The sequence below is a fragment of the Aquila chrysaetos genome, chromosome 6, assembly GCF_900496995.4.
Source record: "Aquila chrysaetos chrysaetos chromosome 6, bAquChr1.4, whole genome shotgun sequence".
NCBI classification, from domain to species: domain Eukaryota; kingdom Metazoa; phylum Chordata; class Aves; order Accipitriformes; family Accipitridae; genus Aquila; species Aquila chrysaetos.
Window position 1 is genome coordinate 24,727,803 of NC_044009.1, and position 23,971 is coordinate 24,751,773.

General features: G+C 43.8%; 1 protein-coding gene across 2 annotated transcripts in view; it reads right to left on the reverse strand.

Moving 5' to 3' along the window:
• Positions 1-767: 767 nt before the first annotated feature.
• Positions 768-23,971, reverse strand: part of PARD3B (par-3 family cell polarity regulator beta) — a 433,465-nt gene continuing 410,261 nt past the window's right edge. For both annotated transcript variants that reach the window (XM_030017233.2, XM_030017234.2), the window contains one exon: positions 768-5,586. In XM_030017233.2, coding sequence (XP_029873093.1) covers positions 5,232-5,586 — 355 coding nt within the window. In that variant the 3' untranslated portion in view covers positions 768-5,231. The remainder of the gene's footprint in view (positions 5,587-23,971) is intronic.

A 23,971-nucleotide genomic window follows, 5' to 3' on the forward strand; every position in this document is an offset into this window, starting at 1 on the left:
GTAGTAAAACAGAATTTTCATCTCAGAAAGGCAACATTCTTCCTTCTCCCTGTTCTAGTGACTTTTCACTTAAATATCTGCTATTTTGAAAATTACTTCATCCAACATAACACTCTCGCCTGAATCTCAGTGTGCTCTGCAACCCACAGCTCTGATCCTACAAAGATTTATGCTTGCGCATAACCTGGAGTATGAAAAGTAGTGTCATCAGCTTCAGTGAAATGACCCACGTACCTCAAGTTAAGTACCTGTGTAAAACTTTCAAGGAGTCCTAAATCTCTGGCAAGATAGCGCTGCAGCCATCTCACTGAAATATAGCCTCAGCTGGTTGGACCTGGTACCTGCTACACAGTTGCAGAACACCTTGGTTGTTAGCAATAGCAAGAGAAGAGCTCGATGTTGAGATGAAACTGTCTGGGGAACTTCAGCAACGAACACGCAGCTGCCCAAGCTGAAATTTGCCGAGATGGCAAGGGACTTCTCTCTCGCTTCTCCTTTCAATCAGGGCTATGAAATCAGGACTCCAGCTCTGCAACTGAAGACAATGCAGATTTGAGAGGAAATCAAGTTAAGCCTTGTGATGTTTTTTTCCCTACAAGGCAGCACATGGCTGTTGTGTTTGGTTTTGTTTTTAAAAAGTCACCTTACCAATTCTGATCCGGCCTGATCATGCATGATCTTCTAACATCAAATCACATCCAGGGGTGAGGATGACTTCGTAGATACAAAGAAGAGAAAGACTCTACATACAAATACAGAATCATATATAGTCTTAAAGCCTTTATTTTAATGCAAAATAAACCAGGTAAAATTTATATAGCCACATGTAACAAAAGATCAAAATCTTTGATGTGGTACTAGAAAAAACCTCTCAAATTGTGTTGAATTTCTCCCCCAAAACAATGATTTTTAAATCAGTTTCACTTAAACACACAGGTATTGTCAGGATCACAAACACCTCTCTCCCGCACAATAATAGAACAGTGTCTTGTAAAGCCTTCTCTTCTATGCAGAGATAGTGAATAGCGCTTCCGATTTTGCACGTAAGGCTTAGAGACTCTGCAGAGCAACTGTGACAGAGAGCACAGGTGTAGGGCCTTTTGGAAGTGCAAAGCAGCCCCTGCTCAGAGCAGAACGTCAGGATGCGGCCCTGGCAGAGCAGTCGGTAGGATTCACCCACAGCACTAACTCTCTGATAAACAAATCTGTGATGGCTGGGAGGAGGAGGTGGCACAATTCATCTGTAAAAAAATTAGGCAGCATGTGAAGCTATTTCTAGATCAGGAAGCTGGAGTGAATTGGAATTCAGGGCTGCATGCACTTTTTCAAGGCAGGAGTCTTTTTTTTTTTTTTTTTAATGCTTAGTTCCCCCTTTTTTTTTCCCCACAAAGGGCAGCTGATACTTCTTTATGCATTCGAGGGGTGCCTAGAGACTTCTGCATCGTAATATATCACAGTGGTAGTGTCTGCTCACAGGCCAAGATCATGGCTCACTAGTGGGTGGTCACTCAGAAAATCCACAGGCTCTTTTTCTATCTCTTAATCTTTCAACTGCTGGGCCCGGCTGGCCCCACGCCAGGGCCAGAAACGCAGGCTGCACGCCACCAGCTCAAGAAATCAAAGCTTCTAGCTTCACGTGAGAGCGGGCCTCTCTCCCCCTTGTCTTGACTCCTGTTCACACAACTTATGGCACGCTGCTCCTGCGGCAAACCCAAACTCTCCCTTCACACCCGCTACGTCAGTAACTTTACTGCTGGACTGGCACATTTTGGATGAGGGAGTGCGAGGCAATTACGTGTCAAGAGCATTTCAGACTCATAATTTTCCCAAACATATGGACATATGGGGAAAAGAACAACTTGTTACTTAACGGCTCTTTTGGATTTTGCAAGTGTGTATTTTCAACCGTCAGTTGTAGCACCTCGTGAATTCTGCACGGTACATATTTTTCCACAATATGGTGCTAAAATCATACATTTTACACTGCAGAGAAGCTGACTATATATACACTGTAGTTACACATTATACTTTTGAAAATACCGTACCTCTACCAGATATTAAACCAGCAAATGGCAATTTTCTCCCAGAACAATGGCACCAGAGATTGATGAGATGCTCTGTAATACTTTTTGGTCTTGTTCCCCCAGCTAGGTCAGACTGTTCTTCCTCCTTAGCTCCTCACCTGTAGGATGCATCCATATATTATACTTATAGCACTTTTTTTTTTTTTTTTTAAGAAGCTCTGTACTGATCTAGCAGCAGAAGCATCATTTAATAACCTGTTGGGTAAGATTAACAGCTCAGAAGGTGTTTGTTTGATTTGTCCGCCTCAACTGAGTGGAGCCAATGCAGTCAAGGGGAGCTCTTAAGGAGAGATTCAGGTTACGGGAGACAATTGCGCAGGTCCTTCAAAGGCTATAAATAACCCAGGAGCTGTTTCCATCCAGATTTTATTCGGCCCTGGCTCTTGAAATACTGTAAATAAGTTCTGTTCACTGTGCTGTGATGCCATTTGAAGGCTTAGTTGAGAGTGATTTATAAAGGCAGTAGCTTATATTCAGAGCTGTTCTTAATTGTGGCCTGGCTTGATAAAGCCACTGTCGCAAATATACTAGTTTCTTTACAGCTGGATCAAATGTATCAGGGGTTATATTTCAAGGAGGGAAAGGAAAGTATTTTAATTTGTTTTCGCTTCACTTTCAGCGGGCCTTCATAACACCAGTGGCTACCCTGTGGCTGCCAAGTCCTGGCTGAGTATCCTGCAGCATCTAAAACTCTTTGAGAGAAGTACAAGGCTGCGTACAGCACGTACACGACAGGCAGTTTCCTTGGGGAACACGCCTTATTTATGGAGGGTACATTATGAGAGACATCCAGCTTTACATCCAACCCTCCCTCCAGAGGTTTTTCCCTCGCTACATTACTAGGGAAGAGGGCAGAAAGAAATGGAACAAGAACTGAACACACTTGCTTCATAATCGGTTGCATTCCTCTCCCTCTCTCCCTCCCACCAATGCTTCCTCCTGACTGGATTTAGAGCTGCGCCTGCCCCTACCCCAGGGAGCCCAGCCCTGTATCATCTGAATCACGGAGATGTCCCCCCACCACCCCAAAGCTGTCTCTTCTCTTCTTCCCAGCCCAGCTGGTGGGTAGAGAGCGGTGTGAATGCAAATGCCAGAGCCTGCCGGCCAGCTGCAAGTGCTCCCCGTGCCTCAGGGTTATGCCAGTCTCTCACCAGCATTAGCAGCACAGAAGAAACTTTGGCTGGGATTAAATGCTGCTTCTTATCAGGGCCATTACCTACTGGTGGTGGCCCCTGGCAAGCAGCAGCGCACAGACCCACCCCGTCCCGCGCCTTACGGACCTCTTACTCTAACAAGCCCTTTTCCCAGGGATATCTAGTAAAGGGACATGCTCCGAGCAGGACAAACCTTCCCGGTGATATTTAATACCTGGGAAGTGACCGATGTGATTTAATCTGTTGCATACCAAAGGTGTCAAAAAGACATCAAAGAAATCCTTGTGTTTAATCCTTGGCCAGGTCACAGTCTCTCCCTGATGAGTGAAGGAGCCCAAACGGTTTAATAGCACTCCCAAAAGGCAGAAGTCAAGGAATTAAGGACACTTGGAAATTTCACAAAATATATTTCTAGGTGGCAAGACTGTATGGTTTCCCTGTGACAAAATCCTTGAGACAGATCTCTGAGCATCCACAGCCCTGTTGGGCTGGGTATCACGGGTCCCTGTGGTTGGGGACATGCATTTCTGACCTCCTCCCAGGCTGGCTGGCTGCAGGGCAAGCTCAGGCTGCGCGGGGCAAAGAGCCACGGATACCCCACGTACAAGGCACGTACCCCTCTGCCCTGTCCCCCCATGGCTCTGCTGCACTGCTGGCCCCCTCTCCCCACCCACACCTTCTCTCTTCCTACGCACCGCTGCAAATAACTTGCTACAAACAGCTATTCTCTCCTCTTCTCCCTGGGCCCCAGGGTCTTGAAGCCCTCCCTGTTGCCTTCCTTGTCTTTTCCCTCACCCCTTGCTGTAAAAAGCCCCTCTCCCTGCTGGCCTGATGGCCCCTGGCTTCAGGAACTCGAGTAGTTTGGCACTTGGCACCGGCCTGGCACTGCCCGAGGCTGAGCTTCACTTGGGGGACTGAGGGCGGGCCCCGCGCCCACAGGTGCCTTCGCGCGGTGGCCGGGCACGTCGCTGGCAGGCACTTCGCTGCAACCCCGGCCAGAGCGGGCTGGGAAGGCGCTGCCCTGCCCCAGCCGAGGCAGCACCCGATACAGTAACTTCATATGAATTATTGAGTCCATGCCTGCGGTCACCTCCTCAGCCACTTCTTATAGGCCAGCTCCACTGAAACCCCGAGAGCGACGCTCCTTGACAGCAGCTGAGGATCTGATCTCCAGGGTTTACATTTAAAGAGTGCACACTGTATAACTAAGAAACGCTCACAAGCACACACACGCGCATCTACAGACGCACACTTCTCAGGTGGTGGCTGCCTTGTCCTCTGTGAGCCTGCCCAAGCGTGGCGGATAAAGCTTTTCGCCTTACTCCAAATGCAGCAGGTGCAGTAAGAGTAGAATCTTGCTACACGAACTGCAAAAAATGAAGGCTACAAGATAAATGCTGCCACCACCAAACGGAAAGAGGAAGACAGAGGCCAGATTACAAATCTGGAACTGCAGCATCCTTAAAGCACAGAGCTGCTGGTCTGAACGTGCCTGGAATGCGGCCGCTACCTCCGTGGCAGTCCCTTGTCAACTCATGATCACACACTGGATTACACGAGATCCTCAGCTCTGCATGAAGTCCGTACTGCGTGCTGTGTTCTCACTTAAAGGCCCTACAACAGCACTCTGAAGCAAACTCTGGTGACACCACCGCCCTTACACAGACAGCTACATACTGTACAGGTGTAACCGGATTCGGTAAATAGCCCTGAGGTGTATTAAGTGTTGCGCTTCATTACCAGCAGCCACTTTCAATTTTTAAAAGGAATTAAAAAATACTCAACTGTCTGGTACCTCATGTACTCAAAACATGTCGTACCTCACGTGGCTTTAGTTTGCCTGTTAGAAAGCACCTACGCTGAGCCCAGCTCAGTAAGAATGACTCCAGGTCTTGTGTGCCATTCTTACAGGCAGCTACGCTTGGGAACAACTCTACAAGGATGACGTCCGAGGGGATTCCTCCCGGGCCGTGCTGGCAAGTCCAGTGCATGGCTATACTGCTGCAGTCATGGGGTTCTTCTGCCTGGGATCCTGTTGCCTGTACTGGTACTGGTCTGGACTGGTCCCACGGTGTCGGACAATTTCATTATAAGCTGGTGCTCGGTGGGACTGAGGAGGGGAAGGTGGCACATCCTGCCGGAGGGGTCCTTTATGCTGGTTTGTGACAGGCTGGGCTGGGTAGTAATGGGGGTACCTCAATTCTGCCACTCTCGTGTCCGGTGCACGGATGTAGTTCCCCTTAGATGGGTGGACAACAGGCTGTCCTCCTTGGTAGTAGGGAAGATCTCTCTCTTTGTATATTACTCGTGGCCCTGTTAAATATTCCAGTGGCTCTGCAGGTCCACGCCTGGGGATGAAAAACATAATAAAGCACATGAAAACGCAGTCTACTAGCCCAGTGACACATTATTGTACTCACAATCTATGTCTACTTTGGGAAAGGAAATGCCACCTCAAGCATGACAGGTCCAGATGAATCAAAAGAACTTCTGAAGGATAACAAGCCTCCCACCTGCATCCTACAAAAGTCTGTAATACCCAGGACGCTAGAGGAAGGGTCCAGCGCACACCACAGCCCTTTTACAATGGGGGAGCACTGGAGCCCTTCAGCTCCTAAAGTCAGCCTCCAGTGATCCATTTGCCGTAATGGAAACAAAGCTCCTTTAAACAATGCGTGTTTGACTGAATCTTATCTAGCCTGAGGATAAACAGATGAGTTGGGTCTGCAAGTCTGCAAATCCCATAAGCTATACATGCACAAATATTCATGCTTTCCAAGCCATTTCCCACTATTTTTTCTCCTAACATGTCAGACTGTAAAACTTTCCAAACACCGTAGTTGGAAAAAACTGGAACTCCTGGAAGAAACACTAGGGATGTCAGGCTACAATATCTGTGTTTAATGGGTGAGCTGCCAATGGGGTTTCAAAAAAACTCCTGTGATCTAGAAGGCCTGATATTACAACAGCCCTGTAACTTGTCTGCATCAGTATGGATTTGACAAGCTCTAGTTCACGTAAAAAGCAACATGTGAACATGCCATCCCTGAGGATGTGCCATGGAGCCCTCTCTGTAGCTTTCTGCATCTTAATTCCATGATTTGCACTAATGAAGCATTGATATTTTTTCCTAGTACAGCTTAACTTGTGATACTTTTGAAATGGCAAAAATAATTGTTCTTACAGACATGTCACCAGAGCATCCCCCAAAGTTCAACTCAATTAGGAGTTTTTGCCAGTCTGATTGCAAATGTCTTTGCACTTTGGGCAAAACCTCCCATTGACTGCAGAGGAAGCTTCTCTCCAAGTGAGAGCTGAAGGAAGACGGCAGGGTTTTGACCCAAAACAGGGCCTGAAAGTATAAATCAATTACACCTGCTCTGTGGCGTTGGGACTGAACTCATCAACTGTTTAAATATTCTTTGCATAGATTTATTTAAAAAGTCATCATTCTGGTACAGCAGATCAGGTGTTCACAATTTGTCAATGCCTCTCTTTTGTTCACACAGAGATTTTACAAGCACGCTCCCCCTTTCTTAATCTGGGCTCCCAGACTCCACTGGAACTTGTTTTGCGTGAAGTAAAACAAAACATGTGGTTTTCTGCTGCACTCGTTTAAGCCCATGGGGTAAATCATGGACATAGGCAATGAACAAACATTATCTGCCTTGAAATGAACCTACAATTCTCCCCCTGGAATAACTTAGTGCAAATGTTTCCTGTTTAAAATGGAAAGAGCAAAAGGAAGAATTCCAGGCCTTGGACTTTTAGGACCCTATACTCCCCAGAGACTTTTTGCTTTAAAAACAGAACATTATAAAAGACAGGCACTCCTGCCCCCCCGCCCTGCGGTGAGACAGTCCAGACAAAGTGCTGAAGGGCCTGAAGCCACCCTGTGAGATACTGAAAGGACTCTTAACCGCATGTATGGAGACAACTGCTGTCTCTGCTTACACACCTACGCCTTGCAACAAAGCCTAATTTCCACAGCAGGCCAAAGAGTTGTTCCATGTATTTCTACATGAAGACTTGTTCACTAGTCAGTCCCATCACACTCAGCTTTTAATTCCTCTGTGTGCAAAACCACACGTCCAATCGTAAAAGGCTTCTGCAATGGTAGGAACTGCTTTGTGTCAAGCAGCAAACCAATAGGAACAAATGCCAAACCTATACCCATCACCTTTCAATATAAGGATAAAGCTCAAAATCCTGTATATTACATTTTACAAAATGTTCTCATTGGCAGCTATAATCAACCAAATTCTTGTGGATCACATTAAAAAGGGACTGAGCTTGGAACCTGATCCAGAATTCACTGAAGAGCCAGGTAGCTTTCAGACAGAGCTGTAACTGCAAAATTGAATTACTCCAAAATAACAAATTCAAGATTAATTGGTACCAAAATAACTGTTGAGAACAGGACTGAGCCACCAGCATCATCTACTGAGCCTTCAGCACACAGCTCATCCCTCAACTCACACGAGAGGTCTGGATGTTGCAGGAAAAGAGGGCGATGTGGTTTGGCATCCAGCCAAAAGAGCTGTTTCCAGGAAAGCTCAGCCGGTCCAGTTCTAGGAGACAGTGTGACACTGCTGCCACAGAAGCTGGGACCGTGCAGAGAGAGGGTAGCGCATTCAGGCAGCTCTGACCTAGGACTGTGCAGTGAAGATGAGTCTGAGCAATCAAAGCACAAGTGTGCCAGACAGAAGCATGTACCCAAACTGCTTGAGCTTGCGCCATCAGGTCTTCGTTGCCGTTACCTATGCTGCAAAACTAAATCCACCATCGGTTCACTTGCAGCTAATACCATCTCTGGTTGTGTAGACAAACTGCAGAGCGGAACATGTGGGAAGGGCAAAATCTTTCTAAAAAATAAAAAAATACCCAAGCTGTTCACTCTTAGCACTGGTTTCCCTTCTCTGAGGGTGAAACACCCATAGGTGGTATCATTCTCGAGTGCCTTTCTCAGAGTCAGGGCTTAGCAGCTGGGAGGAGAGGTTGTACACAGAGACAAGGCTTGAATCCACTTCACTTGGATCCTTTAGGAAAGCCCTGGGAAGACAGAAGGTATGTGAGGTTTTTTAGCAGCCTTGGCAATAATACAAGCAGTGATCTAACCAATGATTACCAGAACTCTCGCATGAGTAAGATCTTGGGAAACCCTGGTAACTGCCCCAAAGGCTGCCCCTGGGCAGCATAACCAGGGGGAAATTTCATGAATGATATCCTCGTGGCTGCACCACACTCTCCAGCTCGCTTCCCCTGGTGATCCCAGTGGGTGTTACACATACAGATACACATGCTACAATGACGACAGAATATTCGTCCCTTTTATGACCAGCACTACATGCTGAAGCTGAGTTATTTCCTGAGGATTCATTCTTCCCCACCTACCAGCCATGCCCGGTGAAGTCTGTTCTTAGGGAGCTGCTCACAGTGCAACCAACCAGCCCGGGGAGTCTCCATGAACCTGTGGCACAAACCTCCATCTGACAGGTCTTAAAATACAGGAAAAAACAGCCCTTCCCTCTCCAAGTGTGTCAAATTAACCATCAGAAAGTCAATCTTTTTTAAGCTAGAAGAAACACCTACAGATACCAAGCTCTGGCTGTAGAAATGCTGTCACCGTTAGGAGTAAGTCTGAGACACTGGGAGCAGTTCCCGGCAGGAAGAGCAGGGATCCCCTGAAGCAACACCATTTTCACTTGATAGCTCATGGTGTAAAGGTATATGCTGTTGTTTATCCTTAAAGAAATGACCATAATGACTCAAACCAAATACTTTCTACTTGGCAGCCCCTCGTAGATGCTATGCTTGTTTCTGCAAGCAGCAAAACAACCCCTGCCTTTTCACTCGGCAGACATTGCCACCTCTGAGGAGGCCCTAATGAAATTCTTCTCCCCTCCCTTGCTGTTTTTGTTGGCTCCTGATGAGTTCAGAGTTCACAGGGCCATATCACACCTCCCAAGTGACCCACGGTTTGGGGGTCAAACCAATAACCTCAAGTGGAAAATCAGTGACCCAGGGGAGTGATCAAAAATCCACAAATTGGGTCAAGCAGGTCCAGCCACTCAAAAGGACCGGGCCAGGAGCGTGCCCTCTGAGAAGACATGCTGAGTAGGAGCTGCTCTGACCGTCAGCCGTTTTCCAGATTTTTGGCCAGTTGTTTGACCTGTGGGTCCAGTGAAATTGATGGCAGGCAGAAGGTAGGGAAGCTGACACAACATCCTGGGAAGGAACTGATCTCAGAGCTCAAAAAGTGTTTCTGCTGATTGTTCAGCTCTGCTGGCTCCCACTGGAAGATGCATCAGTGATGCGGGTCTAGCTAAAAGCAGAGGCCGCTGCTGAAGGAAGCAGTGGAAGGAAGGGAGGCAGAAGCACCAGGTTCAAGAAAGGAGTGAAACTGGTAGAGCAGCGTGAAAATGCACTCCTCAAAAATGTCACGGGCAAGGTACCCCTTAAAATGTTCCTTCTATTGTGGGGACGTGAAATATCACCTTCCCCTGCAGAGAAATTATAGATCACACACACAGGTAGTTGCAAACATGTTTTGCCATATCATTTCATATGCTGGTTAGCAGCTCTACTGGTTTATCTTCTAAATGATTCAGCAGGTAAAAACTGTGATCCATTTTGAGCTTTAAGAGCACAAAGTAGCCTTGTCCAAATAAAGCAGGTAACTCGTGACTGATGTTCAATTAACAGTATGTGTGTTGTTGTTTTCCCTGTAACAAATAAAGCCTGAAGTAGTTTGTTTTTCTACCCTTGCTTTATTTATCTTCCAAGCACAAAGAATATAAAATCTAATATTTTCTGGCTTTGCTGCAGAATTTTTAAGAGCTTCTGGGTTTATTTAAAACTGAACCAAAGGATTCAGAATGCTTAAGAAAGGCTTCTTTTACCCAAAATGTTATTTAGTCATTGAAGTTAAACAGGTATCTGTAGGTTTCAAAAAACCTAAGTAAAACACTTTTTGCTTCCTGCAGTTCCCCCCCCTTTTTTTTTAAAGCCTCCATTTCAGTAATTCTTCAGTTGTGGAGAATCTCACAGGGTAGACTGGCCTAAATACCTGATGCTTCAAAAAACAACCAGAAAAAAATAATTTCATTTCAGGTTCACTGTGTTTCATTGTTAACCCTCATTTGCAGGTCACCTTTAACATCAGCCACGAGACACATGGTTGGGTTATCTGAAAGGAAAGGAAAGCAAAATGATGGTCTGGCTGTTCATGCTGTGCCCCATCATGTTGGGGGTTTGGATTTCATCATGACAAAGAGTTTTTCTTGCCTCTGTTCTATAGGGAGAATCACAGAGGTCACGCTCTTAGTACCTGGTAAAAAGCAAGGAAGGGAACGCTCTCTTCTTACATCACTGTCTCCTCACTGCTGAGGGAATATTTTGCAAGGGATATAATCTCACATGAAAAACGGCCTTCTTACTTTGTCAGGGAGTACTTCTTGAAATAAACTTCAAAGACAGCCACAGACTAAGTGGCAAATGGAAAGCCCACATTTGGCTGCAGTCTCTTTCATGTCTAAGCAAGACATAGAGAGACTCCAGGTGATGGCATCAGGCAGCTTAGGCTGTGATTAAAGAACAGGAGAAAGCAACAAGGTCCTATCTGTGTCCAAATTCTCACCGAAGAACTCTATTGTATGCATCGTGATTGCAGGCTGTTTGTTCTCAGCCAGGAGGATCTACTTTTAAAGAAGAAAGGAGAAGCTGATGTAAGAATTAAATTATGCAAGCAAACAATCTTACAGTATCAAATACATTACACTGTGTCTTTATAAAGCTCTTCTCAACATACACTAAAAGCAACTGACTGAAAAGACTATGTAGTCCCTATCTCTCCAGATACAGTATTAAAGACACCGCAGTGCTGTTTGTAGTCAGTGGCACAAAGAACTTCTGTTGCTTAATTTTCAATGTGCATGTAACTTAAAAAAATTATATTTTTTTGTAATCACTGCAGCTTTCAAAAACATCACTGCGTGACTCTGAGTTTCATTAAAGTCTGTCTCTGTATCTAAATAGGCGAGATAGTCCTATAACAAATATTCTTTGCCATTTCAGACCAACACTTCCCATAGCTGATGATGGGGTTTGCATTTAAAAAGCCACTGGAAAACAAATTTGGTATCTTAGCACTGGGAAGAATCTGCAGCACAAGGAAGTGCTCAGTGGCTGCTGTCTGCGAGAGAGGCTTGTACCTCTCAGAAGAAGGCAGATGTCTAGCAATGTCATACTAACCTCAAACACACCACACACAGATTATTTATGGGCTGAGCTGGTGGAGGTGCTTTCTTCTCCTGTTCTTTTATCAACAATACAAGGCTAAAAAATCAGATAACATAAACGAATACAATCCCTGCCTCTCATGTAGCACATGCCATGCAGAGAGAGCTGTTTTTAGTTTGAGGACTGTGTTTGGAATTCCTTCAGTGTCAGGTTTCCAGTTACCAGACCCTCATCCCTGGGCCAGGCACGACTGCGGTTGGACTGGATTAGCAGAACACTCTGCAATGTATATTACACAGCTTTGACTTCTATAGGCTTTGCAGACCCATAAAAATAATGATCATTTCATGACCTGCGTTACTGGGGGGCAGGGAAAAGAGCAGAAAAATCTCTCTCTCCCCTTTTTAAAGAATTCATATTTGTTTTGGATTTGGAGAAGGAGTTTGTTTGAAATTCAAGCAAGAGTACATTTCAGATGCAAGCCAGGCAGGCCTGATTCTCTTCCCTTGCATGCAGTTTTGCAAAGTTTAACAGTGGCCTTGACTGGCCTGAACATAAGAGCTTATATGCATAGTTTTTGTCTCTCTCTACTGTATTATGGCTTGGAATATTTAGAAACAAACAGCAAAAGCACCACAATCCCAGAAAGTAAGTGCATAGACACGTTTACAGTACTCTAGTTGAAGTCTGGCCTTAAAGCAGCTGGAGAACGAAGTCCTTTATTGTGTGCAGAGGGCCACATTTTGAGAGATGTTGGGCCCCAGCAGCTCCGTGGGCAGTACTTAGCAATTGGAGACATTTAGATGTCCCACTTGTTTTTACATCCGGGACCAAGCATCAAGTTTAGTCAAACACTAGCTTTCTATGCAGATAAGCAGCCTGCAGAAACAACTGTTAAGATAGGAAAACAGTAGTGTGACAAGTTTAAAACTTTACTATAAGATTATATACGATTTCTTATGACAGCATGAACAGTCTATTTTGCATGCAAGCAAATTGATTGTTCTCAATCCCTAATGGAGCAAACTATGTCACAGATTGGTTAATATCAGAATTTACAGTGCCATTTAATTAAACCCCCTCTCATCAGCAACGAAGCCATAAAACATTGTGTTGCTCCTTTACTTCAGTGTTCATTTATTTTCCACAACAGATCTCAGACCAGCTTCTGATAATCCCATCCTGCAGGCAAAGCCCCCCTTTCTTTCCTTCCCTAAATTCAACCTACAAATATAGGAACTGAGATAATCAGGATTAAAACCCTCAAATCAACAGCAACAAACCCCCAAATATACTAGCCGGTGCTCTATAAATGCCCAATAAGCATTCAAAACAACTAGTCCAATAATCCTTCCTACTCAATTCCTCACTTGTTTTGTTCATATGCTTTCAGGCATGGTACATCTCTTCTACCAGGAGGCATAAAATAAAGTAGCACCTATTGAACAAGACATCGCTATTCGGTGATCTCTTCAAGCTTAAAGGGATCTTAAGTAGATTGGTACTTTAAGTAGCGAGTCATTACAACATGTGTCATTTCATATGTTACTCATTATTCAACACAACATAATACCGTGTGAGTCATTAACCTCTTGGCATTGGTAACCTACTCTCAATGCTAAGCAGTCATGCTTGTTGCTCAGGAACCCCCATGCTCCGTCGGGGAGAGACCTGGATGAGATTTTAAGGTCCCTTTGGTCTTTTGTTTTGCAGATCAGCAGGGGCTGAAAGCTCTTCCTATAGACCAAAAGAGTTCTTGGCCTTTGGTCTCTTGCTTCATGTTTCTGCGATGATGCCGGCCAAGTTACACTGGAGGGAAGAAAACTTCTTTTTAAAGGACATATGCATGTTAAGCCAGCAAGAGAAGCAAACATTTAGGTTTCTCAGCTGAATTTTGCATTTCAATGCAGACTCAAACTAATATGAAGATGTACTGAACACGTGCAGAACTGCCACCACTGAGGTGAGATGCTAAAGTGAAATCTCTCTTATGGTAATATTTGTACTGCATTACTGTGCAGTAGCTCCAATGGACGTAGGGATCCTGCTACCCCTGCCATGACACAAGCCAGCTAAGTCCTTCAAGAGCAGGCAATCAATGAGAAGGGAGAGAGACGCAGAGAGGTGAGACCCCAACGCTGGCCCCAGCACAGCAGCAGCATAAAAGCCAGACATACTACCCAGATCTCTTTGTCTCACCCTAACCTCTACTGCAGATCTCCATGGTTTTGGAGGCTATCAGGATAGAAATTAAAGGTCCTGTGGTGGTTCAGGAGATGTTAATTTGATTTAAAAGAAATTTTGTTGCCATAGTCAAAATCCCTCTTCAGAAGGAAACAAACACGCCACTCAGGCTCCAGGAAAGCTCCTCCCGAGCAAGGAAGCCTCCTTCCTCCCTTTGCCTATCCATTCACAGCACTACTGCTATCCATGCCATTTTTGTACAGTGCTGTCAAAGACACAGAAACCCAAATTCTAAGCTGTTCTCATTTTTCACGTGAAATGAATTTAAAGCATGGTGATTATTCGGCTGTGCTGTTCAAATGATTTTCAACAAACAACAGAAATCATTAAAAGAATCTTCCTAAGTAATAACAACCCGGGCCCAGGTCTTTACTGTTCAGCCGCTGGGATCTTAACACGCTGTCTGATCTTTAGTGGGCTAGTAAAAACCTGTAAGAAGTGGTTATTAATGTTATTACCAAGCTTTTAGGCTTTTTTTTTTTTTTAAACATCTCTCATTTAAATTAAAGCATTCCTTGCAGCGTTTTCTCCCATTGCCATGATGAAGCATGGCTGTCAATTCCACCTCTGATGGCACAAACTGGGTAGTAAAACTATGCTTCAAAAAAAAAAGAAAATGATTTTTGAAACTGATTGTAGCTGGTAATTTTTCCCCACATTTCATTTCTTTCTGGGTCCAGACATTCTGTTAAACTCACTGGGATGTGCCATTTCCTTTTTTCACCTTTGCAACAAAGGCAAAGCTGGAGATCCAGAGAACGATGGCTGCTTTTTAGGGGCAAGGTGGACCTTAAAAACAAGCAGTTCTTCTTTCTTTCTTCAGGTAGTATTTCAGTCCTCATTGTTCCCCTACTGCTCATGTACTGATTTGCTCCTAACCAGCCTGTAAGTACATCCTCCCCCCCTATATTTTCTTTTGTTAGAACCATTCATTTCTATACAGGCATTAGATTATAGATTTCCTGGCTTGCTGCACTCCATTAACACTCTGGTAACCACCCCTTTTCCAGCCAGCCATTAAACACCACCTTTAATAATTGAGATTTAAAGGCTCAGGGCATGATAAACAGCTGAAGTTATAACTTTACAGCTGCTTCTACAGAAGTGTGTAAATCTCCAGATTTGGATAGGCAAATCAGTTAATTAGACTTGCATTAAGTCACAAACTTCGCGGGTGCTCTGACAGCAGATGTCCTGAAGTTGAGTTTTAAATAACAAGGGTCAAACCCCTCAATCCCACTGGGCTAGGAGAGACGGAAACGTCCCACACGGTGCCCAGAGAGCAGTAGCACTGACTGCAGCTGCTGTGACTTGCAGACGGCCACGAGCGCCTTGCGACTGCAGCCCATTCCAGCTGTGTTTATGCTGGCTTCTTCCTTAAGAGCTTCTACAGTTACACGAACATCAGCGCAGCTGCAGCAAGCAGAACGACTGCCGACTGGACATGCTCTACCTGCTGCCCGTGGCGGAGGCAACCCTTGTTTTACCACCCTGCATTTCCCACCCACCAGCACACAGGTTACGCTTTCAAAGCGGGGCCCTGCAAGTTGTGGGGCTGAGCGCAGCTTCCCCCTGCCCCAACCTGCGGCTCAGGAAATGTTACGGGGATGGCCCTTAGTCGCTGCTAGCCAGTAAATGTTCAAAGCTGGTGAGACTCGGAGCTGCAGGCCACTGGCCTCTTCAGGGACATGGGTAGTAAGAGGTTAACCTTCGGTCGTGAGGCCCAAGTGCCTGTGCTCCATCTCTGCAAGAGTTATCTCCCTGTTGCTGCATTTAAAAATACTGTATGTAATTAACTGTTATCAGGTTGTTAAGCAGTGTGCTGAAGTGTGAACTTATCATTCAATTGTTTCCTTTATTTACAAAGTCCCTGCCATTCTCCGAGGCGGCAGCCTGGGACAGGCTGTTGACTTGCTCAGATGAAGAGGGTTTAGCGCACCAGATTTTGGTAGCAGAAGCATATTCTAGATAGGTGAGACACAGCCGTGAATCTGCTTGGTTCCTCAAACACCCCCTCAACACGCCCTGTAGAATAGCTGCGTGTGAATGAGACGCACACACACACCACTGCTACCAAATATATCACTGTAATGTTGCTTTGAGACCTGAACCACACAGCACGGAGGAAATTCACAATACAGCTCCCAGCCACTGTAACCCAGCCTTCTGGGCACAAGCAGAGTTTTTACTTGTACATATGGCACTAACTTTAATGCCTATAGATATCTACAAGCTATGTGGTCCATTCACAGAGGAAGACGACGTAACTACTGACTTTCATGCACTTCTGCGCTCAGTTCTTCCCCTCCCCCTTTTCATTTGCTGGACTTTGTTTCCTTAAGAAAAACAAATCTGGAAGTCAGTGGACATCATGTTAGACCACAGGCTGGAGAGGGAAGGACATGACAACAGGGCAAGATGCCACATCCACCGCTGTCCTCTCTGCCTCCCTCCACAAGGCCCAGGTTTGGTTTCCTGGAGCCCATGGCTTCCACCACTTTTTTTGCCACTTTCCCCTCCTGGCCTGGCTACTGTTCTCTGCTTTCTTCCCCAGCAGCACCAGCCCTGGCAATGCCTGCAAGGAGTCCAAGATGACATGAGACATCATCAGATCTATGTGATTTTCTTCTACGCATTCCTGGTCTGGGGCAGCACCATGCATCCAGCAGGACTTACTAGCATGGTCCCTGGGCATGCAGTGCCCTTTGCTCTTTGGGAACCGGTGCAATCATCAATATCCCAGACCTATGTGCATGCCTCCCTACTACTTGTAATAGAGGAGATATGTAGCTTCTAAACAAATTTCTTCTGTGCCATCTGCACACCATGCTGCATGCCAGATGACAAGATAAGATTTGCAACAGCAAAGTTCTTGGAGCACAGCAACCTTCTAGAGAGAGCAAGCACAGCCTGTGGCAACACAGTTATGTCAGCTTAGTCATGTACCTAGAACAGAAGACATCAGGATGCTGAAGCTGGAAGAAGGAGCACACAGCAGAAGACAGAAAAAACCCATACTTTAGAGACACATCAAAACACTGCATCCTTGAGCAATGGGAAAGCAATGCCAGCAGCTGGGAATCAGTGATACCTTACAGACGTGACAGCACAGCAGCTGGAACAGGGGCAAGCCAATATTGAGATAAAGAGAGGCTTTGGACAGCACCACCAGGTATAGACTTTGATTTCTTTTGAACACTTATATACATCATGTCAAAGACTACCACGTGCAGTAGAGTGTTACGTGCGAGACGTGATGCTGTCAGTAGCTTCAGCTTAGATTATGATGAACACCACCACAATCAAGAGAGGCACCCCTACTCCACCCACGAAGGCTACTACATGCCATCAGTGAGAGAAAGAGAAGCAACAGCACTTGCTGATCTGAACTGGGTAAGAACCTGGCAAAGATTCCAGACACCATGTCTCAATTTGGCTGGGGGAGGTGGGGGTGGAATTAAATAAAAACGCCCTCTAACTTGAAACAATCTTTTACATAATGAATCAATCAAACAATTATCTTTGCTCTAGTATGTTCAAATCAAGGGAATCATCATTGAAAATAACAACCAATTTATATAGCTCATTTAAAGCCACAGTAAGCTAGGCTGCTGATTCACTAATGAACAATAAAGGTCACTACTATAATACCATTCTAAGTATTTTCAGATTGTGCGGTGTGACAGACTTGAAGTGGCATGTTCATAAAAAAACCATCAAGATGCTTTGCAGAGGGAAGTAAAGATGGAAAGAGATCTGTGCTCTGCCTAGATACCAGACTGAGAAGAGGGCATAACTTGATGCGATGAGGAACCTTGTGCCCCAGACTCATCCGGCCTCAGCCAAAGCCTCTGGATGCCAATGGAAGCATTTCAATGAGCTTTGGATTAGGCCCTTGTATAGGAGAATGGTATCTGAAAGGGGATGAGAGGGCAGCGAGAGAATGAGGCTTCTGTAGTCTGGAATGAAGTCAGAAAGTTAAGGCCTGACAGCCTTAGACAGCAAATAAATAGCTCGAGTACTGGATGTGGGTTGCTGAAATGCCTCACTCCACGTGGAAACATTCCTTTACAATTGTGTCTTTCAGGTATTCAGAGAAAAGACTGACCAAAATGCAGTTAGTTTATTTTTTACTTTTTGAGTGCTCATGATCTAGAGAGGGGTACATATGTGTGATTACTAAGAAACAAGACATGCTACCAGATGAATAACACACCTAGGCTACATGGAAGTTACGTCTATGATTATTAATAGTGTGGCAACTGGGGCAATGTAGCAGTGTGCCCTAAATTGCAGCATCATGTCTTTCACTATTACCAGAACCAGATGCTTCAGAGGAAGATGTAATTAGTGGAGAATTAATAGTTTGCATAGGCCTTACAGCATAAAAGCAAGCTCTCCTCTCCTCCCCAGAAGCTAACTCAAACCAAAGCAACTATTGGTCTAAGTCCAGGTTTGCAGAAAGGTGTAGGATTCAGAAACACAGAACACTTGATGGCATGTCTGTACTTACAAATGTTAATATAAAAAACCCCAACAACAATAATATTTAACCTTGACAGACCTACTATTTGAATACCATAGAAAAAAAGCACAAAATAGTAGAGAGAGCCTGTGGTGAGTTGAGAATGATGTCTTTTCCAAAACTCAGTGTTAAATCTTTAATGCTGACTTGGGTTCCTCTTTAACGAAAATATGTGTAATTCTACTTCCAGTAAAATGGGATTGTCTTTAAAAGAACTTTGCGACACTTCAAAAGTCCCTCTTTTTTCAATGATCAAAAAGTAAAAGGGAGAAATTTCATATCATATCGAGCAGCTACAATATAAACCTTACTCAGGAAGACCATTCCAGTTTCTATGTCAGAAAAGCACAAAGCAGCAATAGCATTCTGAGGATGCAGAATGGTCTCTGTATACTAAAGTCCCTTGAAAAACTTGTAAAACCTGTGGTATAAACTAGTACAACTGCAAATGAAATGTCTAAGGAGGAAAAGACCAGGGTTAAGGGTTCTGTATTGATTTTTTTTTTTCCTCCACATTGGGATGAAAGTGATTTCAGCTGGGACCCAGAATTACAGATGCAATTATAATTTCCATTTATATTTTTAGACTGTGTACAAAGAAGTGTAATAATGGACAGCTGCACGTTTTCCATTGTCCATTAAAAAAGAAATGTTTCTGATGAAATCTCTGTAAGACCAAGGACCATTGCAGTAATCTCTCAATAACACAGCTTTCTTCAGATGTTTGGTGATGAGAGAGAAGGGAGAGCTGTCAGCCCTTCACACAAAGAAATCAAACCAAGATTACATTAAGGTTGTTATTCCCCTCAATAATACTAAAAAGATTCCAAGTTAAGATCAGTAACAAGTCTCTTCAAAGATTATTCATTAAATAAGCTTTCTTGATATTATTTACAGGGTATTTAACAAAAAGCATTGCATTAAGGCAACATTAAGGAGGCATTATTTAAACCACAGAAAGTGCAGGGACTGAAAAAGTGAAATTTCTCTAAGTACCACTGACCGTCTGCCAACCTTCCCCCAGGCTTTACAATGCACGTTTAAGTCCAGGTTTCCTCCTGGAGGCCTCTGATAGCTAGGCAAATCATTGCTATTGAAAAGCAAAATGTATTCAAGGTAAAGCACGTGCTTAAGTGCTCTGATGGATCTGGGCCTAAAAATTCAAGTTGTAAACCCCAACTCAATTTCAACTGACTAATTGAATTAGTCTTTTTTTTTTTTTTTTTTTCCCTCCTTAAATTCCCTTTCATTTCAAACCGATCTGCTCTGTGCTTTCTGCTGTAAAGCTTGGTACAGTCAGTACCGCAGCACAACCTGTACCACTGAGCTTCCACTCGCCATTCCAGAGGGGGCTGCAGCACACCACGTGGTAAAGGGATCCGTACAGAAAATGCTCAAAACCAGCACGGGTATATTCAGGCAGCCTAAATTCAGCCTAATTCCCTAGTCAGTGAGAAACCCAGATGCCTTCAGAGACCCCTACAAAGCTAATTAGAGGACTACCAGAAGTCGAGGCAGCCAGTAAGAAACAGTACACACAGCAAAGTTGCATAGGCTTTCTGAAGCGTGGCTACTGGGGTCCCTACAGCTTTTAACTGATTTTGGAAATCTTTAATTGCTGAATGTATAGCTGTAAAGTGTGTTTGCCGTTTAGAGGATCTTTGGAAGAAAGACTGTTAGTATGTCCTTTCTTCTACTCATTTTGTCCTAACTATTGTTTTGGGTGGTTGATTTCACTTCAAGAGCACATCACTATTACTCCTTTAAGAAAGCAAAACACGGGGCAAAACTGTGACCATACCATGCTTCTAAACATATATTATTTTTTATACTGAAGACATCTCAGTTCTCAGTAAACAAATATTCCTTTTCTTTAAAGCATAGCATCTCAGATCAAGCCAAAATTCATAACAAAAATGCTAAATGAGGGACCAAAACCTGGTGACACATGGGTATGTACAACAGTACACTAACACTTAGATCCAAGCAAAAAGCCATTCACATGGATTTTCAACTGTGAAATCCTGCTGAGATTGGTTTTGCTTGCCAGATTTTGTCATGATCTACAACAGACTGCTCTCGAAGTACTTCCCTTCACCTGGAAAACAAAGGCTATTTTTCTTCTTTAAATGAAGAAGAGTGCCAGCTACTCAATATCCATGGACCCCCGTTGGCTCGGGGTTTTACTTGATAACCTGGGCTGGGTTTTGTTCACGCATTTACTGCCCTCTCTGGCTGGAACTGGCTGCCAATTTCCAAGGTGCTGTTTCAGACTATCTAATGCACAGATCCAGTCTCCTTGCTGAATTACATCTGGAGTGGAACAAAAATGGCAGATAATTCACTTTCTATTAAAGTTAACACTGTCCTCCTCTTGCTTCCCACATACGTTATACAGTGGACGTGTTTGCATGTTCTGCTCTGTTTTTTCAGCTGTTGCAAGCACATGAGCTATCAATTACTCTGTGCGCAGAGAGAAGATGGTGACTTGAGGAACAGCTTCCAGTTTACATGACTCCTCACCTCTTCACTACTCGAACATTTAAATGAATCCTGTTGGGCAAGAGGCCTGAAGCAGAGATTCCTTAGGTGCTCTCTTCCCTGCCATCTCCCCCCTCATTGAATGGTTAATCAGAGCAGAATAACTCGTTAAAACTAATACTTATTCAAACAGCTGTAGGATCCCATCTGCTCATGCAGAACGGAGTGCAGAACTAGTGGCGGCCGCAGTGATACCAGACAGAAGCCAGCAGAAGGTATGAGTTCTGTCAATATCTCTATAGCCAGATTAAGTTACGTTTGGCAGACAAAGTTTTTGAGTACAGCAAAGACACTACCATTACCGTAAAGATGTGGTTAAGTTTTAAGCACATGCATTACGGTATTTAATGTATTTCCAAAATAAAGCTTGCTGAAAGTCTCACTAGTGGCCTATGTACTATTTAACACCAACCAAAGTTTTGCTGGTGTGCTTCTGGCATACCCACGACATCTTTACCCGTGGTAAAGATGCTCAATAGCTTATGCAGATTTTCCCAAATAAGAATCAGCAAAAGAAACAGTATCACTGTGCATCTTGTGCTTTGTTTACGCCATATTTTAAAGAACTGTTCTAGTAGAAAATTTTGTACAGGTGCTAAGTGACAAAATTAAGTGCTAATTTACATAACTATTAAATGCTAGAACAATGCAATCTTTTCCAAGCCTGGAGATGAGGGTGAAGATTCTTAAGAAAGCAGGAATTAATTTTCTCTAACAGGGTACAACAGGAGCTTTAGCTCCATGCTTGCTCTTAACAAAGTTAGTGGTCCATAACTGCTAGTGATCTGAACGTTTGCAATTCTTCAACAACCTTGAATTACGTGAATTTCTAAGTCCTACTTTTGCTGCACTTATATTTGTGGCAAGATGGGATGGGGTGGAGAAGAGCAGGCAAAGATATAGTCCTTTTTCTAGGATCTCCAAAATATGGAGAGAGACTGCTAACATTGGTGGGCAGAGTTTCTGCGGAAAAAACAAATATCCTAATCAGAGTTTATCAAATTACTAGCAGACTGACCCAGACAGCAGAGAAATGAAGGAATATGCTCTAACAGTGATCACATTTCAGTCTAAACCTACTGCTGACTGCAATCGGTAGGAACACGTCCATGGATTGCAGTGGTTCTGGATCAGGCTCGTACTACCTTCTACAACATTTCTTGCAGAATAACGTGTTACTCAACTTGGATCAAGATACCCAAAGCATGACTTTCTGAAGTGTCATAGTTGAAGAGCAACGTAAAAGCCTTAGGTGAATACATGGGCAAATAAATTTGGACAAAACCCTCTAGAATTTAGAATATTCTCTTGATACGTGTTTAAGAGACTTCTGTGCAGAGAAATTAAATATGTCATCTACTTATGAAATGGAAGCAGTTTGGCTGCCAATTGTATGAGCTGTGTTGAAACAGCTGCTCTAGCAACTGTTTTTACTATTAAATTCTTCAGTGATTCTCTTAATCCCAAATTAGATACCTCTTTCCTTCAATCACCAGTTTATATAAAAGCTCTCTCCTCACAAGGCAGGGTTTCACCGAGGATAACAAACAACTGCAGGTCTGCTTAAAGCACTGCCCTTGTGTTTCTCTATGGCTCACATCTCCCTCACCCTGTTTCTTATTTCTCGGTGGGTGGCACACTGAGTGCTCACAACTCTGTCCCCTATGTGTTTGTAAAAGAACCCAGAACTATATTTGAGTTCTTAAGATTTCACAGCCTGTCATTACCTTGCAGAGTGCAATTAAGACTGTCCACATACAATTCACTTTCCTACTTCACCATCGCAATCTCCTTTCCTCTTTCCTAAATATGTACATAGGAATACCTATAACTGACTCACTTTAAATGGCTTGCCATTAGAAGCTTCAAACTTGCCATCATGACAGTGCAACTTCCTTGTCTTTTTAACATCTTTCCTGTTTTTTTTTCTGAGCCTGCTTTGCAAAGATTGGATGGAGACAAAGGAATTGGCTGGATTATGGAGAACTAACTGCAGTCTGCCTCTGAGTGATGGATGCCATCGCAAAGCTGCTGTTTGCTTACAGGAACCTAGCTGAGCCATGGCAGAACATACAGGAGGTTCACGCATAACGCTGTGAGAGCTTCAGGAAGCTCGCTCAAAAAATCCCAATCCAACATCCTCAAAAATCATATATATTTACACCTGATGCTGTTGGCTTCCTACAATTCTCCTTTGTTAGCTGTTTTTAAAGCATGTTCACCGACAAGCGTCTTTCAGCCATACCTCCAGACCTGTTTATCAAGGGAAAGCCAAAGCCAAGAACTGTAGTGGAGTTGTCTTATTTTGCAATGCGCTTTCTCCCAGAAAGAAAAGCTTATTTCCTCACCTTTGCAGCCTAGAGTCCGCACTTTTTGATCAGTTCTCAATTATAACCCAACATAAGCAGCAACATTTTTATTCCAAATATCCATACCTGTAAAGCAGCCAGCTAAGCCTCCCAGCCTGTTGGTCTCCTGAGCAATTTCAATATCCATCTCAACAATGCAATGGATGTATTTGCATTTTGTAGCGCACGTGTTATTCCCCAGGTTTCACTCAGCACATCACTCTGTTGATGCATTCTATGGGATATATGCTTTTGTTTTTTAATTTGATCTTCCTCTTTTTAATTTGCATTCACTTATCTTTTTTCCACAGATCCTTCATCTCAACCTAACCATTTTGTACTGACACTTCTTTCTTTCATTAATATTTTGTTCCCTAACAGTTGTTTTGTTCTTTTACTCACTGGAGGCATAGCTAATACAGCTTTCTTTTCTGAGGCAATGTCTCCATGACTTCATTAAATTTTATAATATGAATTCAAGCCCTTTTGTTCCAAGGCAGTATTTTCCTCCATCTCCTCTATTTTTAAGATGAAATTGGTGCCCTTAGTTTGAGTGGGAGGTCCTTATGCCTGGTTATACACTAAAATCCATACCAAATCCATGTTTTTTGTAAATGTGACACTTGAAAGTATTTTTATTTACTCCGGCTAGTATCTCCTTGCAAAAAGGCTGGCTGTTTAGTTTCAAAATATTAATTGACTTTTAAACTATTCCATATTGCATTAACTGACTTTTCGCTATGAGGAGCTGACTGACTTATTAGAAAAATTGACAAAATCCATCCCTGTCTGCCTCCTTCTACACTTCCAAAGTATTCTTCTGGGACATCTGGC